The 20,642-nt window shown below is 38.9% G+C and overlaps 1 protein-coding gene across 1 annotated transcript in view; it reads left to right on the plus strand.

Annotated features, from left to right (window-relative positions):
- The window catches only part of PXDNL (peroxidasin like), a 383,932-nt gene that overhangs the window by 295,491 nt on the left and 67,799 nt on the right, over positions 1-20,642 (plus strand). Inside the window, 7 exon segments of the mRNA XM_045560482.1 lie at positions 8,859-8,967; positions 10,678-10,730; positions 10,733-10,834; positions 12,785-12,805; positions 12,808-13,012; positions 13,014-14,044; positions 14,047-14,257. Of these exon segments, the coding sequence (XP_045416438.1) occupies positions 8,859-8,967; positions 10,678-10,730; positions 10,733-10,834; positions 12,785-12,805; positions 12,808-13,012; positions 13,014-14,044; positions 14,047-14,257 (1,732 nt within the window).

Here is a 20,642-nt window from a genome sequence, read left to right on the forward strand (position 1 = left end):
CTTCCTTTTTATAAATTTATGAAGTTCACTTTCTGCTCTTCAATTATTTATGAGACCTGTGGAAAAATGTCCTTAAGATATTTTGGAAAAAAGTTATTACAGAATTTAAATTAACAGCATGATGTTTTAGAAATGCTAGAAATCTTTACCACTAAACAAACAAGCTAACAAGCATTCTTTCTCTTTGTATCTCTTTATCTTGCTCTGCCACACACAGAGAAACACTGTAATCACAGTGAAAAAACATTTTAGAATCTCCAACAAAAGAATTTCATCTTGGTTGACAGAAATTTTACTAACCATCATCATTAAAGGTAAAATATTCAGATTGAAGTGTATTAATCACTTTATTTACCAGATTTTAAAACAGTGATAAGTAGCATTCATCAATATTTTGCACTGTATAGAATACAGAAAATCAGGCTATGGGAATAAAATAATATAACAAACCAGAAGTTATTTAACCAAGAAAAACATTTTTTTTTTGGTCTAGGGACATTTATGTATCAATCTAAGGGAAAGTTAATTTATATCTGCATCTTAGACCAAATAAATTTCATAATGTTAAAAACAAACTTTTTTACTAAAGGGAAGGAAAGATGTATGGATACACATTTAAAAGTTTTGAATAAATTTTAGATTTAAGACAAGGAGTGTTTGTCCTTTTATACAACCCACATTAGCAGAATAGGGGAAAATATAGCAACACAATAAAATAATATTTATTGAACATTTTATGACTTAGACAATTTCATACATCAGGTCATTATAATTAAAAGGAAAAGTTTGAGCGTTATGGGAGCATGTCCAATCTTGCTGCCCCCATGCAGCTGTTACGGAATGTTCTAACATTCTCTCATTGTGGAATGAGATGCAGAGAGGATCATTCCTTCTGAGTTTCTATTTTACATTTGAAATTATAACCTTATAACCATAGAAAGTGATTCAAAATAATAAAAAGTAAAGGGTGACCTAGGCAAAATCTAGGCATTATATGTAAAATAGAATTTTATTGACTAATATTCATAGCAGGGCTTTTATGATAGCAAAAGAGAAAAAGGGTTGCCACTGTTATAATTTTTTCAGGAAGCTCATTTTTTTCTCATATGTAGTAGATTTGCAAACAGTTGGAATAGATTTAAATAACCCATAAGACTGATACAGTATTTGCTACAAACCTATCCTTTTGTTTAGGATGTCCTTAATGAATCTTGTATTGGCAAATATTACTTGTGTTTGTCCACTTATTTCTTTTGTTCTAGATACTATTTGGCATCCGAATGCTATACAGTTTACTTTGGACTAAAAAGAGCCAATGGTTCAGTTTAACTGATGACACAGGACAGTTATAATGAACATCACAAGTGTGAGAGAGTGTGGGAAAAAACCCCTCTGTTAAATCATCAGACTTCATCGATCTCAGCCACTTTGGATAACTTCCTTACCTACAACTGGAATTAATTTTCTTATTTCTTAAAAAGGTGGAACTGAACCCTCTCCAGAATTTTCCTTAGAATAGAATTTTTATATTTCTGTGATAGAATTCAAATGTACAACAATAGTTAGTGAGGAAGCAATGTATGGCATGTTGACATAAAATTCTCACCATTGAGACATTTAACTACTATGTGGACAAGGTGAAAAACGCAAAAGTGACACAGAATTTCTTAAATGAAAAATTTGGAGCACAAATAATATGCACATACTGGTTTAAATTATATGAAAACAAGCGTAAGCAGTGCTATCTTATCTGAAATTTTGAATTGAGTGTCTACTTGTCTGTTGGACATTTTGTTTTGGGTGACCCACAGATCCCCCAATTCCACATTAAAAAATGACCTTGAACATATTCTAAACTTAAGCACTTGTCTTTCCAGCAAGGCCGTGTCTTCCTCGCATCCCTTTGAAGCCATCGGCGTTAGTGCAAGCGGGAAGCCTGACCCTCCTTGTTTCTCCTCCTCCCTCTCCTCTGTTACCCACCCCAGCCACCACATCTTGTCAGGTTTTCTTCGCAAAGATTTCTTCTTTTCCACTTCTCTTTTTTACATAACTTCCTCCTCCATAGTTCAGCTTTTCATCATTTTTGATTTATTTAGGCTTTTGCAATAACTTTTTGAATAATCTTCCCACTCATAATATTCTCTATTTCAACTATATCCTCAACCCAATAAATTATTTTCAAACTAAACTGATTGAGGATTTAAGGTTACATTAGTTGAGTTTAAGTTAGTGGAGCCATTTCTTTAAAGTCAGTTAAATAACATATATTAAAGTCATAGATATTACTAGCAAAAAATTAGTGAACATTTACTGGACATTTAACATGAGCTCAAGAGCAATACATCAATTAACTTATTTAATTATAGTGGCTTCTACTTATTTTCACAATTATGAATGAATAATTCACTATTTGACATTTTTACCCCAGTATTTGTCATTGTGTAGACAAAACATCTATTTCTAAGCCACTGAAGTTGTTGCACAGTTATGAGTGGACTACACAGTATCAAAAAATTTTGATTAGTTTTATTTACTCAAACATATTAATGAAGTGAAATTGATAATTGAATAGTTATAAATTGTTCTTTTACTTATACTTGTTAATTGACTCTGCATATGGTATAAATTAGTTTACATATTAATTAAGAGATACATGAGAATCTTGTTTCCCGTACCAAACTTTAATAATACAATGAAAGAGGAAATACTTCTGTAAGCAACAGCATCTACTTAGTATACATATACATACAGTTACAATACCTTTAACCCTGTTGAACACATTTCCCATGCATCTTATATATAATATCTATGGTAGACACATACTTCTTTTTTGAGATAAGCCATGTGTTCTCAAAATTTTAGCACTAAATTTTGATATTGGTAAATGCATTTCAGATTTTTGTTGGTGCAGTGTCTGGATAATTTAGACATTATAAGGAAAACAAATAATCAAAATAAAAGTCATAATCCAAACATCAAATCTTAGAAAAAGTAAACAGTGCCTTTCCTTTTCCAGTATCTAGAAAAAACAGTGGGGCTCTCCAAGGCAATGAACCCATTTACATGTTTAACAATGCAAAGCGATGAGTAAGACAGATTCTCTGCTGTTTAAAGAAAATGATTTCATAAATGCAGTAATTACTGTCAATTTACATGCAGTGCAATGTCCTCATGTTTCCTAGGACAGCCTTCACAAGTGTTAGTGTTACAATGTTAGTGTCATTCTTTTTAGGGAAAGACGGAGTGTGATAAGGTCTGTTTAGTTATGATAAGTTACGTTATCTGCTTAGTTTTCTCCACCGGAAAAAAAAAATACATATATATAAAGAATACTCAAAAACTGTATCAATCATTGTGAAAGCAACTTGGCCTTTGTTGAGGCCTAGGCATTTTGTAGCAAGAGTTAACAGAGGAGCACAGTGGTTTTATTTTTCTGTCCCTCTGGGTTTGGTCCCCGAGTTACCTGGAGCCAGCCTTCTGATGTGTGGATGCAGAGCAGAGAGTGGCCGCCTGGCCTGAGCTCCCCTGCCTGAAAGGATGCGATTTTATCATTCGCTTTCACCCTCAGTGGAGGTCATGGAGTCTCACAGATGCATGGACGGGATTGAAAGTAGACGTGCATAGCACAACTTTAAGCAAGTGTTTATTTCATAAATCTACTGAGGCCTTTTCTCCATTTATATTAACCTTGAGATGTAACAAAAGAAAATGATCTAATTCTCCCTATACCTCTGCAAAACTTTGCATAAAAGGATAATATGCTCAGAATTTTCTGATTATTCTATTCCTATGCCATTAAGTGAGGTGATTTTTGAGCCAAATAAATACAGCAATATTGATTAATTCTAATGAGCTCCCAATAAACTGAATTTGCTTTGCATAGTGCAGTGTTGTTTCAAAGAAATTTATGGAAATATTTTAGTAATTTGTACCAAACCGAATAAAATAGCACTGAAATCAAATGAATAATGAAAAGGTTTGTTTTATTTTACCCTAAAACCATATAAACTTTAAAAAATCATAATTAAATAACATACAAGCGAGAAAGCATTGTTACCAAGAATGTTTTATGTGTGAATATGTTACATATTTAATGTACTTTTACAAACAACTTTTATGTATTTTCTGTTTGTGCAGTTTAGGATTTATTTCAAAGAATATTTAGGTACCATGCCACCTTTTCTTGTTACTGTCTTCTTTCCACTTCTACACACTGGTTGGTTTCTTACTGATGTAGAGAAATAGAAAGTCAAGTTGAAGGAAGTAACAGGATGACACGGTTTCAATTGATAATTGTATAAGTTTTAAAACACAGTAATCATGAAAAACACCTTCTATTTGCATCGTGATGTGTAGTTTTGGAAGAACCTTGCGTGCCTTTTAAATCTGGTAATCACAGATAACAACCACATGAGCCCAGAGCTCTCTGCTGAGCAAGTCTTGCTGTCTCCATTTTATGAAGGAGTCAAAAGATGGAGGCAAGTGTTGTAAAATCCCTATGCTTATAAATCTCATGCAACTATAGCAGCAAGTCTATTTTATAAATAGAATGAAAGCAAAATTATCAATCGAATAAAATTCAGATTAACATGTTAAAAGCTCTGCTGAAGTTTATACATCACACCAAGTTCTGTCTGCCTCAGTAAACAGCCTTTTGAGTTTTAGCATCTCAATACCACTGTGTCCTCTCTGATAACTCAGTCCTAACATACAGCTTTTCTTTCTTCCAAATCCAAGTAGAGCTTTAAGAGAATATTTTGTCCCAGGTGTAGTGGATCCAAGACTACTTGCCATGAATCAAAACATGTGATTAATACTGCTTTCTATACTTGAGGTCCAAGAGGGAAGGTGTAAAAGGGAAATGACAGAGAAGAAGCTGATACTTTGATTAAATAATCAAGTCAGCCTACATGCCAGTACAGATTGACTTGATTAATCTTTGTTGCTTTATTTCTAAGTAAAAGTAACAAATTAAATAGGCTCATTCTTACTGAATTTTTTTTAACATATAACAACCAGATTCATGTAGCTATACTGAAAATATTCAGGTTTCTCATAATCGCTGTAGTTATACTGATTGTTTACTTGATTGGTTAGCACATTAACTGCCATGTGAGTTGTATTTAACTCACTCTAGTTTTGAGCCTGGGGCCTCATGAAGCATATATAATGTCCATGAAATGGCAACATTGTTTCGCTGATATACATTTCCTTATCTGGAACCACAGCAACCTGAAACCTTTCGAGAAGACGACAAAGAAGCAGCTGGATCTTGAAGAGACGGTCACCAGGAGGACATTCTTCATTGTTAGAGAAATGCCACATTCTCAGAAGCACTTCAAAGCAGTTACGTGATATAAGCTTTTTCACTGAATTGTCATACAATATGGTTTTTGACCAATGGTCTGGAAGTCTTGGCTTCTTGCTAAGGCCCATCCAAAACAATACATCCAAAAATCGTTCCATTTCTTGAGAAGTTACATCATACCACTTTTTTAGTCGGGACTGGGGTTTGATATTACCCTTTTGTTAAGTCTGAATTGCATAGATATTAGTTTGTTTCTCCACGTAGTGAATAACATCATCTGGTATGATGAATTTGAAAAAAATCATAAAGTGTTTTCTTCATGGAGATTTACCACAATTTTGGTTGGGTTACTTTCAGTGAAGTCAAAAATCTTCATGTTACTTCCTTACATTGGACCTCAGGTCAGAGAACTTAACACTAGTCATTACAGGGTATTCAGAAACATCTGATGAAGAATCACTCTCACTGAAATTGCTACAACTGCTTCAATTATTTCAGTAATAGATTTTCAACAACCTTCCCCACTGGAAAGATCTGCACGTGATGTTCTTCTTCTAGTTTTTCTCTGTAGGCTGCAACTGCTATCAGAACTGTCCCCACTATCTCCACTAGGACAGCACTAAATAGATCAACATCTTCATGGCTCATGTCCAAAACTTCGTTCACCATTTCCTCCAACAATTCCTTACACTCATTTTCTCTACACATTTTCTCTTGAGAACTAAAACACAGGATAAACTTACGTGATGATCACAGCTCCGGCCACAGAAGCTTTACTAAAGGAGAACTGGTGTCTAGGAGGGAAGGACCATAGCAAGCTGTGCACTGTGAAATCTCTGTTCCTTGTTGTTGCTCTAAATTGGCATGTCTCCCCGACCTCCTGTCACCCTGCTCCAGCTACCCGCCCAAAAGCACCACACGTGCTCTACTGTGTTCTCCAATTATCATAACTTCCGATTGCACATTTCCCCTTGAATGTTCGAGTGGCGGCTCTTTGAACCAAAGCCAAATGATAGTATAGGCGGCGGGACATTGTTGCACATACGTAGGGAGTATGATTCAGAGGTCATCATCCAGGACCAACCAAGGTTCACTTCAGACACAACTAAATACCTGTGGAATGACAAAAGGCTCAGTTTTCAGAAACAAATTCAATCAGTATGTTGTGAGTCACATACAATTCATGTGGCTTGCAGTGTAAAAATTGATTTTAGCACCACGTGAGTTGCATGTAACTCAAGCACAGAAAACAATAAAAAATAACAAATTTTTCATTACATTAGAAAGAATCATTTTGTTTTCGAAGTTTTTATTCTATTTTCGTAATAAAACACTGTGGCCCCAAGGAAAAATTTTTTTTCTAGTGTGGCAGTCAATGTGTTCATTCATTCATTCATTCTCTTTTATATCCATGTCCCACTCCCACCATGCTTGCCATATAAGGAACAACCATACTACACTTAACAGTTATACATTTCATCCAATCTTTTTATGGTAATTTCTTTTTGGTTTTCTAATTTTTACATTGAGCATTCTGTTTAGCATTCATTCACGTGTAGATCCAGTCAGTTCTAACTGCCGCCTGGTATTCCTCCTTGTACATCCGCCACATTCCCCTCGCCCACACGTGCATCGCTGTGAGCCAATTTTCTCCAATTCCTTCCACACCAAGTTACAGTGAACATTCTCATACATACCTTTATGGGTATGAATTAAATTTTTTCTGGATATATGCATGGGAGTGGAATTGCTGGATGAGAAGGCATGTGTATATGTAATTTTATTAAGTAAAAACTAAACAAAAAGAGTCTCTAAATAAAATTCCCAAATAGGTGTCAATTCTACAGTTCTGTCAGCCTGCCTGAGTATTCCTATGTTTACTCACCTCTGTCAAAACATGGCTTTAACCATTTCTGCCAGAATAAGCATAAAATGGTAGTCCATTGATGCTTTAAATTTTATTTTTGAGGTTACAAGTGATTTTGAGCATATGTTATCTCTCTATTAACTTTCAGGCTTTCCTCTTTTATAACTTGCCTGTATATATTTTTTCTTAGTGTATTATACGATTTCCTTGCAAAAAATGGGCTATTAATTCCGTGTCAGATTTAGAAATCACAAATATTGTCATCTATTTGTGTCATTTGTCTATTAGCTTTTTTGTTCATGTTCTTACTTGAAAGGAGATGGTTAATTTCATAAAATTGAACGAATCAAGTTTTGTTTTTGTTTTCTTTCGACTGTCTTTAGCTAATGTATGGTCAATTCAGTGTGTTTCTTGGACTAGGAAAGCAGCTCTGACCTTCCAGAGCCTTCATTTGTGGTGATCATGGAAGGTTGACTTGAAGCTGTGGAGCCACCTACTCACACGTACTGCACGTAATCGAGTTCACCACAAGGAGTTTCAGCATTTTCCATGCCACTGATATTTTATCTTGAAATTGTTTTATGTGAATAGTCTTTTTAAGACAATAAAATCTAGTGTGTATAGAGTATCATAATATCAAGGAATTTTCCTTTAATACCCAGATATGAATGCTATATGGGCCCATTGATTGCACAATATTTAAGCATAAATACGTAATTAGACACACATCCATATATATTATATATATAAAATAGTTTCATACTATGTTGTGGTACTAACATGGCTGAGGCTTATATTATTAATAATTACTTTATTATTAATTCTTTTTGATAATATGTAAAATATACACCTTCATATTACTATTTAAATTTTTCATCTTTTTATTTCCTCTTAATGGCATTATTTTCAAACTCAACTTTTGAAGATATACTTAACACTTGCTTTTGATACTTAACAGTGATAAAAAGTTATTGTTTTAATTGTCATATAAACTTTTATTGTACTTTTAATATATCAAAAAGAACTAAATATTGTGCTGATTATTTCTCTTATATGAGCGCTACATACTTACTCATAATCATTTTTATTTAGCATTTATTCCTTTATGGTTAAACTTACTAAACAATCATCTGGAGAAGATTCAATAAGGTGGAGATAGTTGACCCTAAGTGAAGAGCTTCCTTTGTCTGTAATATTCATCTTTGCAGAATTCTCCCATTTGGAAACCTATAGAAACAACATGGATTATTTTTTCACTGAAATCTTACCGAGAGTTCAATTCTTGCCTTAAGAAATATATATGGGAATGGGATATTATTTACTTTGTTTTACTGTTTAACATTAAAGCAAAGTGGCTAATGAAATAAGCATTTTATTCCTTCCCCAGGATGACAAATTGCTGGCAAACTTGGATCCCATTTGAATCAGTGTTGTGTAAAAGGAACTTCACATAGCTTTACTAGATTTTGGAATGCTTTAATTCCCGAAATAGCACTGTTGCTGTTAGAGGAAGCTTTGCTTCAGGATAATTACCTCCTTCTCTGCAACATACATCATCATGTAGATATTGTATTTTACTGTCTTCCAAGTTTTCACTTTAAAAATGTAATGCCATTTATATCATATCTTTCCTAACTTCAAGGTCTGTTTGGTATTTTTTAATCATGGAATTGATTTTCTAAGCTGTACAGGGTAGACAAGTCGGTGATGACTTTGTCGAATTGTCCATTCTTGATGCTGTACAGAGGATTGACAGTGCAATTAACTCCACACGAAGACATTTGTTTTCACCGTAAGAATATATTTTATTTAGATTGCAAAGTTGATTTCATTTCTTTTCTACTTAGTTTTTGTAATGTCAGTAAATCACAATAAGGATAGCGCATAAGATTGCCACAGAGCACCTTCTCTAGTCCTTGTGTGCGCACCAACCCCTGGGCTGCCCATTGTTGTAGCTCAGCCTCACAGAGAAGGAAACTTGCTCCTGCATAGAATCTAAATGGCATTAAATTATGCCACAGACCCACTCTATACAGTCTGACGATAGACACTAGGCAATGGGCTCTGTTATGTCAAACGGTGTCAGATCCAGTGCTTCTGCAGTCCGTGAACTGAGTAATTATCAAGTTGAACACACCTGGTTGCAAACTGGGAGGATATGCACAGGATATGTGGCACTTTGCTTTATTTTAATTTGAATTGGAATGTTTTTAGAATAGTGAAGTGAAACCTTCCAATCTTACAAATTATATCATATTTGTGAAACAAAAATGTACTAAAGAAAAGATGATTGCTGTGTTCATAGTCAAAAAAAGTACATACCCAGTATTTGCAGTTGTTCATCAAAAAGGGACATCTGAAAATGTCACATCAAGTATTGCCCAGATTCCTGTACATCCACAAGTGGTGTGGCGTGGTGGTGGTGGATTCGTGTTCTGAAGTCATGTGGCCTATTTATATCCTCTTGTGATTCATCATTTCATCACCTTCTATCTGGGCAAGTGGCTTAACATCTTTGTACCTCAGGCTTCTTACCTGTAAAATTGGTATAAACATAGGATCTACTTCATGGGTGCACTTGCTAGGACGACAGAATAAGATAATATGGAAAAAGTACTTCAATGGTGCCTGGCACATAGAAAGTGCTTAATTGAAGTGAGCTATTAATATTAGTAACATTACTATTATTCTATCATCTAAAGTTATTATGATTTAGGACATAGGGGATAAGATGTGCCTTAGTTGACCCAAATCTCTAAAACAGTTTGCTTCATATTCTCAGCAATTTTAATTTTCTTTTTTAACTTATTTAGTTCAGTTCTACAAATGTGCATAAGCTGTTATTATGTGCTGGCCAGGGGGCTTGGTACTTGGGATACAAAGATGAATAGGGCAACATCTCATCCATAATCCAGTTCTTTCTTTAGTAGAGGAGACGATATGTCAGCAATTTAAGCACATCTTGCTGTGTACAGAAGAGATGTATGGAAGGTTACAAAAGTAATAGAGAACATGGTGTGATAGCTTGTCAGAGCTATCAAGAGACTGTATAGGGAGAGTGATGTCAGGGGAGAATTTTAAAGGTGAGAGTGAATTTCCAGGTGCTTTCATTTGGGTAAAGAGAAAACAAAGTGCCAAGACTCACAAACTGAGAGTGTTTCACACTATTTCAGTGGGTTTATTGAGCCCCCTAGAACCCATGCATGGATCTCCCCATGTATATAACCCCCACCATAGATGTTGCTTTATTTTAGAAAACTATTGTTTAGAACATTAATTTATTAAAAATACATTTTTTGAGTTCAGCACTGTGACTGACATTTGGAATTCAGTTGTTACTAAAATAGAACCCACAGTTCCCCTGTGGAGTTTGTATTCTAATGGTGGAGCTTTCATTCTTCTCGAATGTTTGGAAAATGCCTTCTTAAATGCACAGCCTATGTATGCTGGATGGATTCTGTAGTTTTGCCTAGCAAAGAGTCATGTCTTTTGTCATTTATAGAAAACCTCATACCCCCAGTGACCTACTGGCTCAGTTCCGATACCCGCATGACCCCTAACTGTGGAGACGGCAAGAGCAGGAGAGATTTTTGAGCACACGCTGCAGCTGATCTGGGAATGTGTGAAGCAGGGGCTCACTGTGGATTTGGAAGGCAGAGGTCAGCTGCAAAGGCCCTCTGTTCTAAGCCTACTGTCCATAGCAAAACTGACCTCCCCCTCAGTAATGAATACCAAACATTGTGGGATTTATAAATTAATTTATTCACCACTTTTAGAAAGTAAATGCAGATGTTTCTCATAGGAACTGTAATTCCAAAGTAGGGACAATAAATATATATTCAAACATGCCTCAACTCTTGCCCATTATAAGTATTGAACAAATCTGGGGGATCCATTTTATGTAAACTTACTTTTCAAATCCAAAAGATATTACTGCTTCCTATAGAGCATACTTGAAATTCCCTCCACCACCATTTATATCCCTTCCTTCCTAGTCTTTTTTTTTTTTTTTTTTTTTTGGTTATTTTCAAGTTCTTGTGTCTTTCTTTCCAAAGCCAGATATCTACTTAGTAACTATCAAATGAGATGACACAGAAAGCTTCAGATTTTCTAAGTCTTTCTCTTTAAAATGAAATAAATGATGTGATTCTTTGCTGTATACTATTTGTACTGTGAGTGCAACAGCAACTTCCATAGGTTTACCCTTTCATTATTCTCCTTCAGAAAATTGACTGAGCCCTGGTCCAGAAGGCCTATCTGTGTGTTTGGCTCAGCCCAAAGTGCTCTGCACAATTTCTCCAAAGTGCATCTTACTGTCCTTAGTTGCCCATTGTGTATGTCTTGGGCTTTCAAAGCTTCCCTAACCAAAATGTTCAGTGAAATTTCCATATTAGCCCATGTTATCACTTTCATTCAACTGTTAGCTACTTAATGTTGAGTCCTATCAGATGTGAGTTAGGCATGGTCTGGTCTACAAGAGCCCAGTTCTCCTTCTCCCCCTAACTCCAGGTCAGGTCAAACCCTCAAATCTTTCTGGCCCTCTGTGAGCTTCCTACTCCCACATGTCTACTAGGAAAAGAAATACTCAAGAATAACTTAGTCTAAATTCATAACTAGAAAATGACAAGCAATAAATATCTACAGAGATTTAGCTTACCTGAACTATGCATCCAATGGTCATTAGCAAACTGAATATATCTTCTCACCTAAAGTATTCAAGAACTTTAACAGTTTTTTCCCAAGAAGAAAACCACTATGCTATTTTACCTCTCTTTCATTATTTGTAAAGTTAAAGGCCTCCCCCCCGCCCTTACAGTGACCCAGTATCTGCATCTTGATATACTGGACGATTCTTCCCATCTACCCCAGATTAAGATATCCCAGGATCCAGCTAGAAACTGGCTAACACAGTTAAAGAACAAATGGTCCTGATACCATTTGCCACTTTCTGAGGATTAAAAAGTGATAATAACTCTTAGCAAGGACGGTGTACTAAGTAGTTTTTGTAGTATTGAGAGAATGCTGGAATTTTAAGGCCTGTTAAGAGGTATGGCTCCAAGGCACGTCCCGGTGTGTTGTATATTCCCCGGGGAATGACGGCTTGTAGCAGTTCAGAAAGGTACTGTATCATCCCTCCTTGTCCAGAATCACGTGGGTTGATGTTCACACGATCCACATTGACATATCTTTGACCTTGTCTACTGGAAGCCCAAACCCGAAAGAATTCTGAAATGGAAACAAATAAAAATCAAAACAATTCTGGGGTAAGAATTAACAAATCCTTAGCGATGTTATATTTGTAAAAGCACAGAAGTAGAAGTTAGGCTCTGGCACATGGTTCTTCTTCCATTTTGTGCCTCGTAGAATTAGGCACGGTTTATAGGATAGATAGCACCAAAGTAAACCACTGTCTTTTAGAAATATCTTTTACCGTTAAAGAACTGTTTTCCCTGCCTTTGTACTAAAGGGCTTTGTCGTGACCTAATGGAACGCTGTGGGAAGTCAGAAAGGCTTCTGCACACCCAGGGAGGGGGTTTGGAGGGGGCGGTTCGGAGCTGCCCACTGGCGCCTTCTGGACCGCCCCTCGCCCTCGCTGCTCTGCGTGCCAGACTTCCGCTACAATGACTTGGTGTCCCGCGCTCCCTCAGCCTCATCGCCAGTTTATCAGGATGCACAGCCCACAGGCATCTGCCCAACTGCTCCGAGCTGTGTTTCCACCGGAAGTACCGGGCGCACGACGGCAAGTGCAACAACCTGCAGCGGCCCACGTGGAGCGCGGCACGCAGGGCCTTCCCGCGCCTGCTGCGGCCGGCCCAGCACTACGGCTTCAGCGCCCCCTGCCCCTGCCGCTCCTGCCGCCCTGCTGGGGTCTGCGGAGCTGGCGCGCACCGCGGCCGTCTCCCCCGCCCACAGATGCACGCACGTGCTCTTGCAGTGGGGCCAGTTTTTGCACCACGACGTGGACCGCACCTTGCCCGCGCTGAGCAGGGCCCGCTTCTCGGACGGGCAGCCGGGCAGCTCCGTCTGCACCGCCGACCCTCCCTGCTTCCCCCTCGCCGTGAGGCAGGCCGACCCCCGGGGCAGCCTGGCGCCCTGCACGTTCTTCGCATGCTCCAGCCCGATGTGCGGCAGCGGTACGACCTCCTAGATGACCGGCTCAGTCCACGCTCGAGAGCAGATGAACCAGGTCACAGCCTACCTCGACACCTCCAACGTTTACGGGAGCTCGGAGCGGGAAGCCCAGGTTCTCAGAGACCGCTCTGTGCCTCGGGGACTCCTGAGGACAGGCTTGCCCTGGTCCCCTTCCGGAAAACCCCTCCTGCCCTCTTCTACAGGCCCACCCACTGAGTGCGGACGACATGCAAAGGACAGCCACAGCCCCTGCTTCCTGGCCGGGGACCTCCGGGCCAACAAGCACCTGGCCCTGACGGCCATGCACACCCTGTGGTTCCGCGAGCACGACAGGGTGGCCGCGCAGCTGTCGGCTCTGAACCCCCACTGGGACGGGGACACCCTGTACCAGGAAGCCAGGAAGATCGTGGGCGCGGAGATGCAGGACATCACCTACAGCCACCGGCTGCCCAAGGTCCTGGGGGACCCTGGCATGAAGATGCTGCGAGAGTACCAGGGCTACAACCCCAACATGAATGCAGGGATCATTAACTCTTTTGCTACCTCAGCTTTCAGATTTGGCCACACGTTAATCAATCCTACTCTTTATCGACTGAATGACACCTTTGGTGAAATTCCCGAAGGCCACCTGCCACTCCACAAAGCTTTCTTTTCACCTTCCAGAATAATCAAACAAGGCGGGATAGATCCGCTCTTCCGGGGGCTATTTGGCGGGGCCGCTAAGCTGCGGGTGCCCTCGCGGCCCCCCGGCCTGAGGCCCGCGGAGAAGCTGCTGCCCCCGCCCGCTCTGTGGCGCTGAATCGGGCCGCCGCAGACATCCAAAGGGGCCGGGACCACGGGATCCCGCCCTAGGTTGACTTCAGAGTTTTCTGTAATTTGACTTCTGTCGAGAACTTTGAGGCTCTTCAAAATGAAATTCAAGATCCAGAGATCAGACAAAAACTGTAAAAGTAAGTATGCAAATGTTGCCTGGATTTAAGCTTTTCTTGGGAGAAGGAAAGTGTTAAAAGGCTTTTTGTGGGGGTAGAATTTGGTTTTCTGGGGATGTTATTGCAGAGCTTTTACTAATTGTTACTGGTAGAGAAGTTGACTGTTAAAAGAAGAATTCTCCAGAAGCCGAAATCCTCCTTTTGCCCCTTTGTCCATCTCCTTGTAAATGCAGACGGTGCTGCCACCCCTTAACCTGCGGGTGCAGCTCCCTTCAGAGGAGAGGTCAGCGTGTCTGGTTCGTGCGTGTTCTATGGCAATGCAAGCAAAGCTCTTCTCTTGACATAAGGCCATAAATTCTGATATAAAGCTGTAAAATAAACTTCCATCACGCAGGCCTTCTTAGGTACAGCCAAGTAGTGAAAATGAAATTAGAAATTATTTTTTTGTCAAGAGAACAGAGTTCTGAATTCATGGTCAGAATGTAAGTTGAGGTCTTTTCACTGCATCCTGCATGCCTTTCAGTAAAGTATCAGTATTTATATATATATATATATATACACACACACACACACATATATATATAAATACATACATACATATATATATGTATGTATGTATATATATATGCATGAGATTCAAATTTTCTTTGAAGCTACAAGTGTACACATTTTCAGGAGATAGCTTTATCCATTCCTAATGCTCACCAACCTTCATCACTTAAAATGTTAAAAAAAAAAAAGAAATATTTCATCAATAAGTTTGGCTGTGGTAGACTAAATATACCAGATTAAAATTTATTAATATATTAAGGTATATTAGTGTGAAATCTTTCAGAGAAGTTTAAATTTGTTTATAAATTATGTAGCCAGTTGTCGATATTAGGCCCTTCTTTGCAAAACCAAGAACATACATACTTCTATGCCACTAGAATGTGTCTCTCATGTATATGGAAAATCAACCTGTGAAAATGTAGAATCTATTTAAAGCAAATCAAAGTACCATGCGGGTTGAATTTGCAAGTTTCTACTGGAAAGGACATTGATTTTTGGATTCATGGAGATCTAGTTTAAATCTCTGTTCTATCATCTGTTAGTAGTGAGAGCTTGTGAAAAGTTTTTAAACAGTTTTGAATCTCAGAATACCTATAAAATGAGAAAGTTTCCTCCTCAGAGTTGTTTAAAGATTAAATTACATAAAATGCATCAAATACCTGCCCAGTTCCTGCTGCATCATAGGCAATCAATAAATGTTAGCTGTAGATATTTTATTATAACATGATCATTTCGATTGTTGGGGTCATTATTACATTGCCCATCTGCTCTGATCCAGCCCTGTGCTGGTGTGGGAGCCCAGAGGAAGGCAGCAGCATCCTTGCAGGAGAGCCTGACAGTGCAGGGGAGGCAGGGAGCTGCCGCATCAGCGTGGAAAGGGCTTGGTGGAGGTGGGGATTAAATGCTAAGTGAGCACAGAGCTGAGAAAAGGGAGGTTCACAGCAAGCCACTGATAAAAGATGCCATTTGATCCGGCGTTGGAATTTTTTGAGTGCAAGCGGTTAGATGATGTGGGAACAGCAGGTGGCATCTGGGGTGAAGGACTGGAAGCAGGAAGGTGTGCAGTTGAGGGTCAGAAGGAGGGAACAGAAAGGTAGTAGGGGACAGGTTTTAAAGGGCTGTGTGTGCCATGCAGAGGAATTTGGTCTTTACCCCGTGTGTAACTCTAAAGCAGGAGGGTGACCTGAGGGGAGACTTTGCCACGGAACTGTAACTGGCAGGAATCTGGAAGATGTCCTGCAAGGGGGGAGGCTAGCAGCAAGGAATGCTGCAGTTACTGGAGTCCCCCCGGAGAAGCAGGAAGATGGCTTAGACAGGCTTGTGGCAGCGTCTGCAATCTCATCAGAATCTTTTCAAAAAATTTTTGGTATATTATATTTGTACACATTTATGGGGCACATGTGTAATGGCCAAGTCAGGGTATTTAGTGTATCCACCACCTGAGTATTTATCATATTTGTCATTTCTATGTGTTGGGAACATTTCAGGTCTTCTCTTACAGCTATTTTGAAAAATATAATACATTGTTAACTATAGTAAACCCGCTCTGCTCTCCAACATTAACACTTATTCCTTCTGTCTAACTGTATGTTTACTCCCATTAACTGACCTCTCCTCCTCCAACCACCCCTCGCCCATCCACACGTGCTTCCCAGGCTCTGGTACGGGCATGTTCAGTGTTTCCTGTGGGCGGATTATCCCCAGTGAACAATGTCAGGGGCATGTCTTTCGCATTCGAGTCCCACTTCTCAAGTGGCAGCTAACTTGTAAATTCACCGCAAATTATAGACTACCAGCCCTGTTTCCTCTTACAAATTTCCTGTCCCAAGGTCTTCCGAAATCCTGTGGTTTTGATGTGAGATGTAGTAGCTGCCACCGCCGGTCCTCCCGGTGGCCGATGTGAAGCGTGACTGTCCTTTCAGGCAGACCGAGACTGTGCGTAGGGCGTCCGCAAAACAGCCTTTTTGGTTGCTCCTCCAATGCCCTGGGGACGTCGCCGCTGCGAGCCTGCGCGGCCGGAGCCGGGAGCCAAACTCGCCTCGGAATCTGGGGGTCGCAGCGGCTCGGGAGCTGACTGTGCTGACGTGATGGAGGTGGCGTGGCTTTAGTGTCCTCCTTTACATCGTGCTTCCCCACCCTCTCCCATGGCTGCTTTTCCTTGTTGTGTTCACTCGCAAGTGGTTGTAGTTTGTTTTTAAACCACTTCAGTCTGTTTGGCGAGAGAGTGAAACTGTGTCTGGCCCCTGCTGCCCGGAGGAGGTGGCGGCCGAGGAGTCGGGAGGGAGCAGGACAGAGCGGCCCCTCGCCTTCTGCTCGCCCCTCCTGGAGCCACAGACCCACAGCATTTTCCAGAAGGTTCTGTGACGTGTATAAACTTCTTACCTTTTTCGGTACCAAGAGCTCAGGTCATATTTTTTAAAAGGCTTTTTTCTTTTTCTAATCTAAAGTGTTTTATTTTCTAAGGAGCTTGTTTTAAAGACAGTATGACAGTAAATTATTTTCTTCTCTGTAGGATTATTCTCGTTTTCAAGAATCACACTGTTTCTTTTTATTCTTTCTAAAGCATGTAATGAGCAGAATGTGAAGATCAATTATCCGTTGAGTAGCAAATTCCGAAACAGAGAGAGGCCATTTTTAAGGCTATTTTTGAATCCTCTTCTGAAAATACAACACTACGTGATTCTTTGTGGCTTTGGGTACTTTTGGTTCCCTGTCCCTTTTGGAGGGAGTGATGTTGTTCTCTGAGCTGCAGAAGGCCCCGAGCCGCTGCACCACGGCTGGCCCTCCCAGGACTGCGCCGTCTCTTCCGCTCTGGTCTCTGCTGCTTTGTGTTCAGCGTTTTTAAAAGCGTTTCCTTTCTCAGTCAGCTTTCCTAGCTCCTAACTCACACATAGGGCGCACTGGAGATGGCTCTCTCAGGGCCCCCGCGTTCACAAAGCCTTGCACAACACAGCCAGCACAAGGGCCTTGAGGGTCATATTTTTTCTGAACAATAACTTTTAAGCAAACCACATTATACACTTATGCCAAGTCCTATTGTTTGACTCCAAATGATGCTTTTAGAGCCTTCCCACCTCTGCTCATTTTAATTCCGTGGTATTTCTGCTTTTCTGGAGAACATATTAATTGAATGACAGGCTCAGAGAGTTATGTCTTCCTTGGTTACAGATAAATTGTCTAATTTATCTTTGAATCCTCGAAGCTCAGCCCAGGGCTTAGCACAAAGCAGCAGCTCTCTAGACACTACATATTTCTTTAGGGAAATGTGACTTGCTTGCTTCGTTTTATTCTTCCAAGGACACTTGATTTGAAAATTATTCTCAGTTTAAAATCCCTTGACCAGATAAAATTTTCTTAGGTGAAAACTAGGTTTTCACATTCATTCATACCAATTTATTCATTCATACCAATTTATTTTTTCATCAAATATTTAGTAGCCTCAATCACCTATGATGTATTATAATCTTGTATACAAAGGAATGAAAAGTTGCAACAAAGCAAACCACAAGTTTGAGTCTCGCATTACCTTAACCTCAATTTCAAAAAATTAAAAATGAACACAAACACACACATACACACACATACATACGCACACACATATTCACACCCCAGCCAAAACTCAACTCTGTAGCTCACCAACATGGAAGACAGACATTACTGAGCAAATAAAAAGTGAGAAGAGGCCAGTTAAAAATCAAGCAATCAGCCAGTTATCCCCAAAGGTCCAGTTCTTAGCAGGCACTCAGTTTTGTTCATTAAGCAAAAATAGAATGCAAATTAATGAACTCAGCCCCCTAAAGTATACCATTTAATCTGACATTAGTTGTGTAGATAGTAGTGAGTCTTAGTAATTGTATTTTAGAAATTTTATGTGTATGTGTACACACACATAAATTACATATTATACACACACACACACATGCACACGTACACAGGTTGAGCATCACTAATTCAAAAATTCAAACTTCCTAATGCTCCAAAGCCCGAAACTCTTTGTTGCCTCAAATGTAAAATTCCATACCTGACTTCGTGTGACTACTTGCAGTCAAAACATAGGAGCACAACACAGTTTATTTGTTGTCCCCAAGGGGAAAAAAAAAAACCCTCTCAGCCTCCTTCAGCTGTGATATATCTTTTAAGGTATATATGAAACATAAATGAATGTCTTGCTCAGACTTGGGTCCCATCCTCAAGATATCTCATTATGAGTATGCAAATATTCCCAAATCTGAAATATTTCTAATCCCGAGCATTTTGGGTAAAGGATACTCAACTAGTATATATACCTTCCTTATTTTGACAATCTGCTTTTTTTCCTGCCTTGGGAAATTGTTTGATGCTATGATAGATTATTTTACAGCTATAATAACACAGTTGAAGAAATTTATACCACTATGCTATCAAAATTTAACACTTATAGAAATGAAGGTATTCAGTTCATGGTTATATACAATATGAAATTTTACCACATACTTTATAGAAAACTTTATATATTTGTTCAAAATGTATGTTTTCTTTCACTTTTAAATTCTCTTTAACCAAGTAAGTATACATCTGAATGGAATTTAATGCATTTTGTCTCTAAATCGCCAAACTCTGACTAAACTAAATTTTTAATCAACATTATGTGGTAAAAGTAACATGCAATACAATGTACACATGTTAAGTGTACAATCTGATGCCTTTGAACCATATTCATACCTGTGTAGTCATTACCCCAGTAAAGACAAAGAACATTTTCATCATCCTGGAAACTTACCTCGTGGTCTTTGCAGTCTGTCTGTGTACACAGCCCCTCCCCGACAGCCACAGATTCCATTTCCACCGTTACATGTTAGTTTTGCCTGTTTTAGAACTTCATATAAATGGAATCACGCTGTATTTACCCTTTTAAGGTTGGCTTATCTTACTTAGCATGTTTTTGCAATTCATCCATGCTGTGTGGTCCACCAGTAGATCATGTATTTGGTTGTTGATTGTGAGTGGTGGTGTTTGTATAAATATATAAATATTTGTTTATTCATTCATCCAAGGTGGCCATTTGGGTTGTTTCCAGTTTTTATATATTCTGAATAACTGCTATGAACACTCATATGCAAATATTCTTGTGAACCTATGTTTCTATTTCTCTTGAATAAAAATCTACCACTGTAATTTCTGGATCACTTGGTAACTGTATGTTTAACTTGATAAGAAACTGCCAAATTGTTACCCAAAGTGGCTGTAATATTATTCACTCCCACTGGCATGTAGAAGAGTTGATTTTTTGCTTAATCTTATCTCCTATTAAGATTTCTCCTTAATCTTTTCTGTTCTTTAGGTTGGAAATATTCTATTGATCTTTCTTGCAAGTTCATGGACTCTTTCTATTGTCATCCTCAATCTTCTCTCACATATACCAAGTGAAATTTTCATTTCAGTTATTGTACTAGTTCCAAAATTTACATTTTTATTTTTCCCAATTCTCTTTTCATAGTACCTAAATCTTAACTCAGTAAGAGCATATCTTTTTTAATTTTTTGAACACATCTAATAGCTGCTTTAATGTCCTTTTCTGATAAATTCAGTATCACAGCCATTGATCATATTGGGGTTGATTATTATTCACTAGTTATTTCCTTAAGTGTGGATCCCATTTTTTTGTTTCTTTGCCTGTTTTATAATTTCTAAATGCATATAAATTATTGTGATTTCACCTTGCATTTGTATAGGCTTTTGTTTGGGTGGAAATGCAGAAAGCCCAAGATGTTACCTAAGCTCCACTCATCTGGTGTGGCCCAATCTCCCAATGCTGTCTCCCATGCAGATCTTGTTTGGCAAGGCCTGTTTTAGGCTCTGTTGAGTGGGTTTTATC

The sequence above is a fragment of the Lemur catta genome, chromosome 9, assembly GCF_020740605.2.
Source record: "Lemur catta isolate mLemCat1 chromosome 9, mLemCat1.pri, whole genome shotgun sequence".
NCBI classification, from domain to species: domain Eukaryota; kingdom Metazoa; phylum Chordata; class Mammalia; order Primates; family Lemuridae; genus Lemur; species Lemur catta.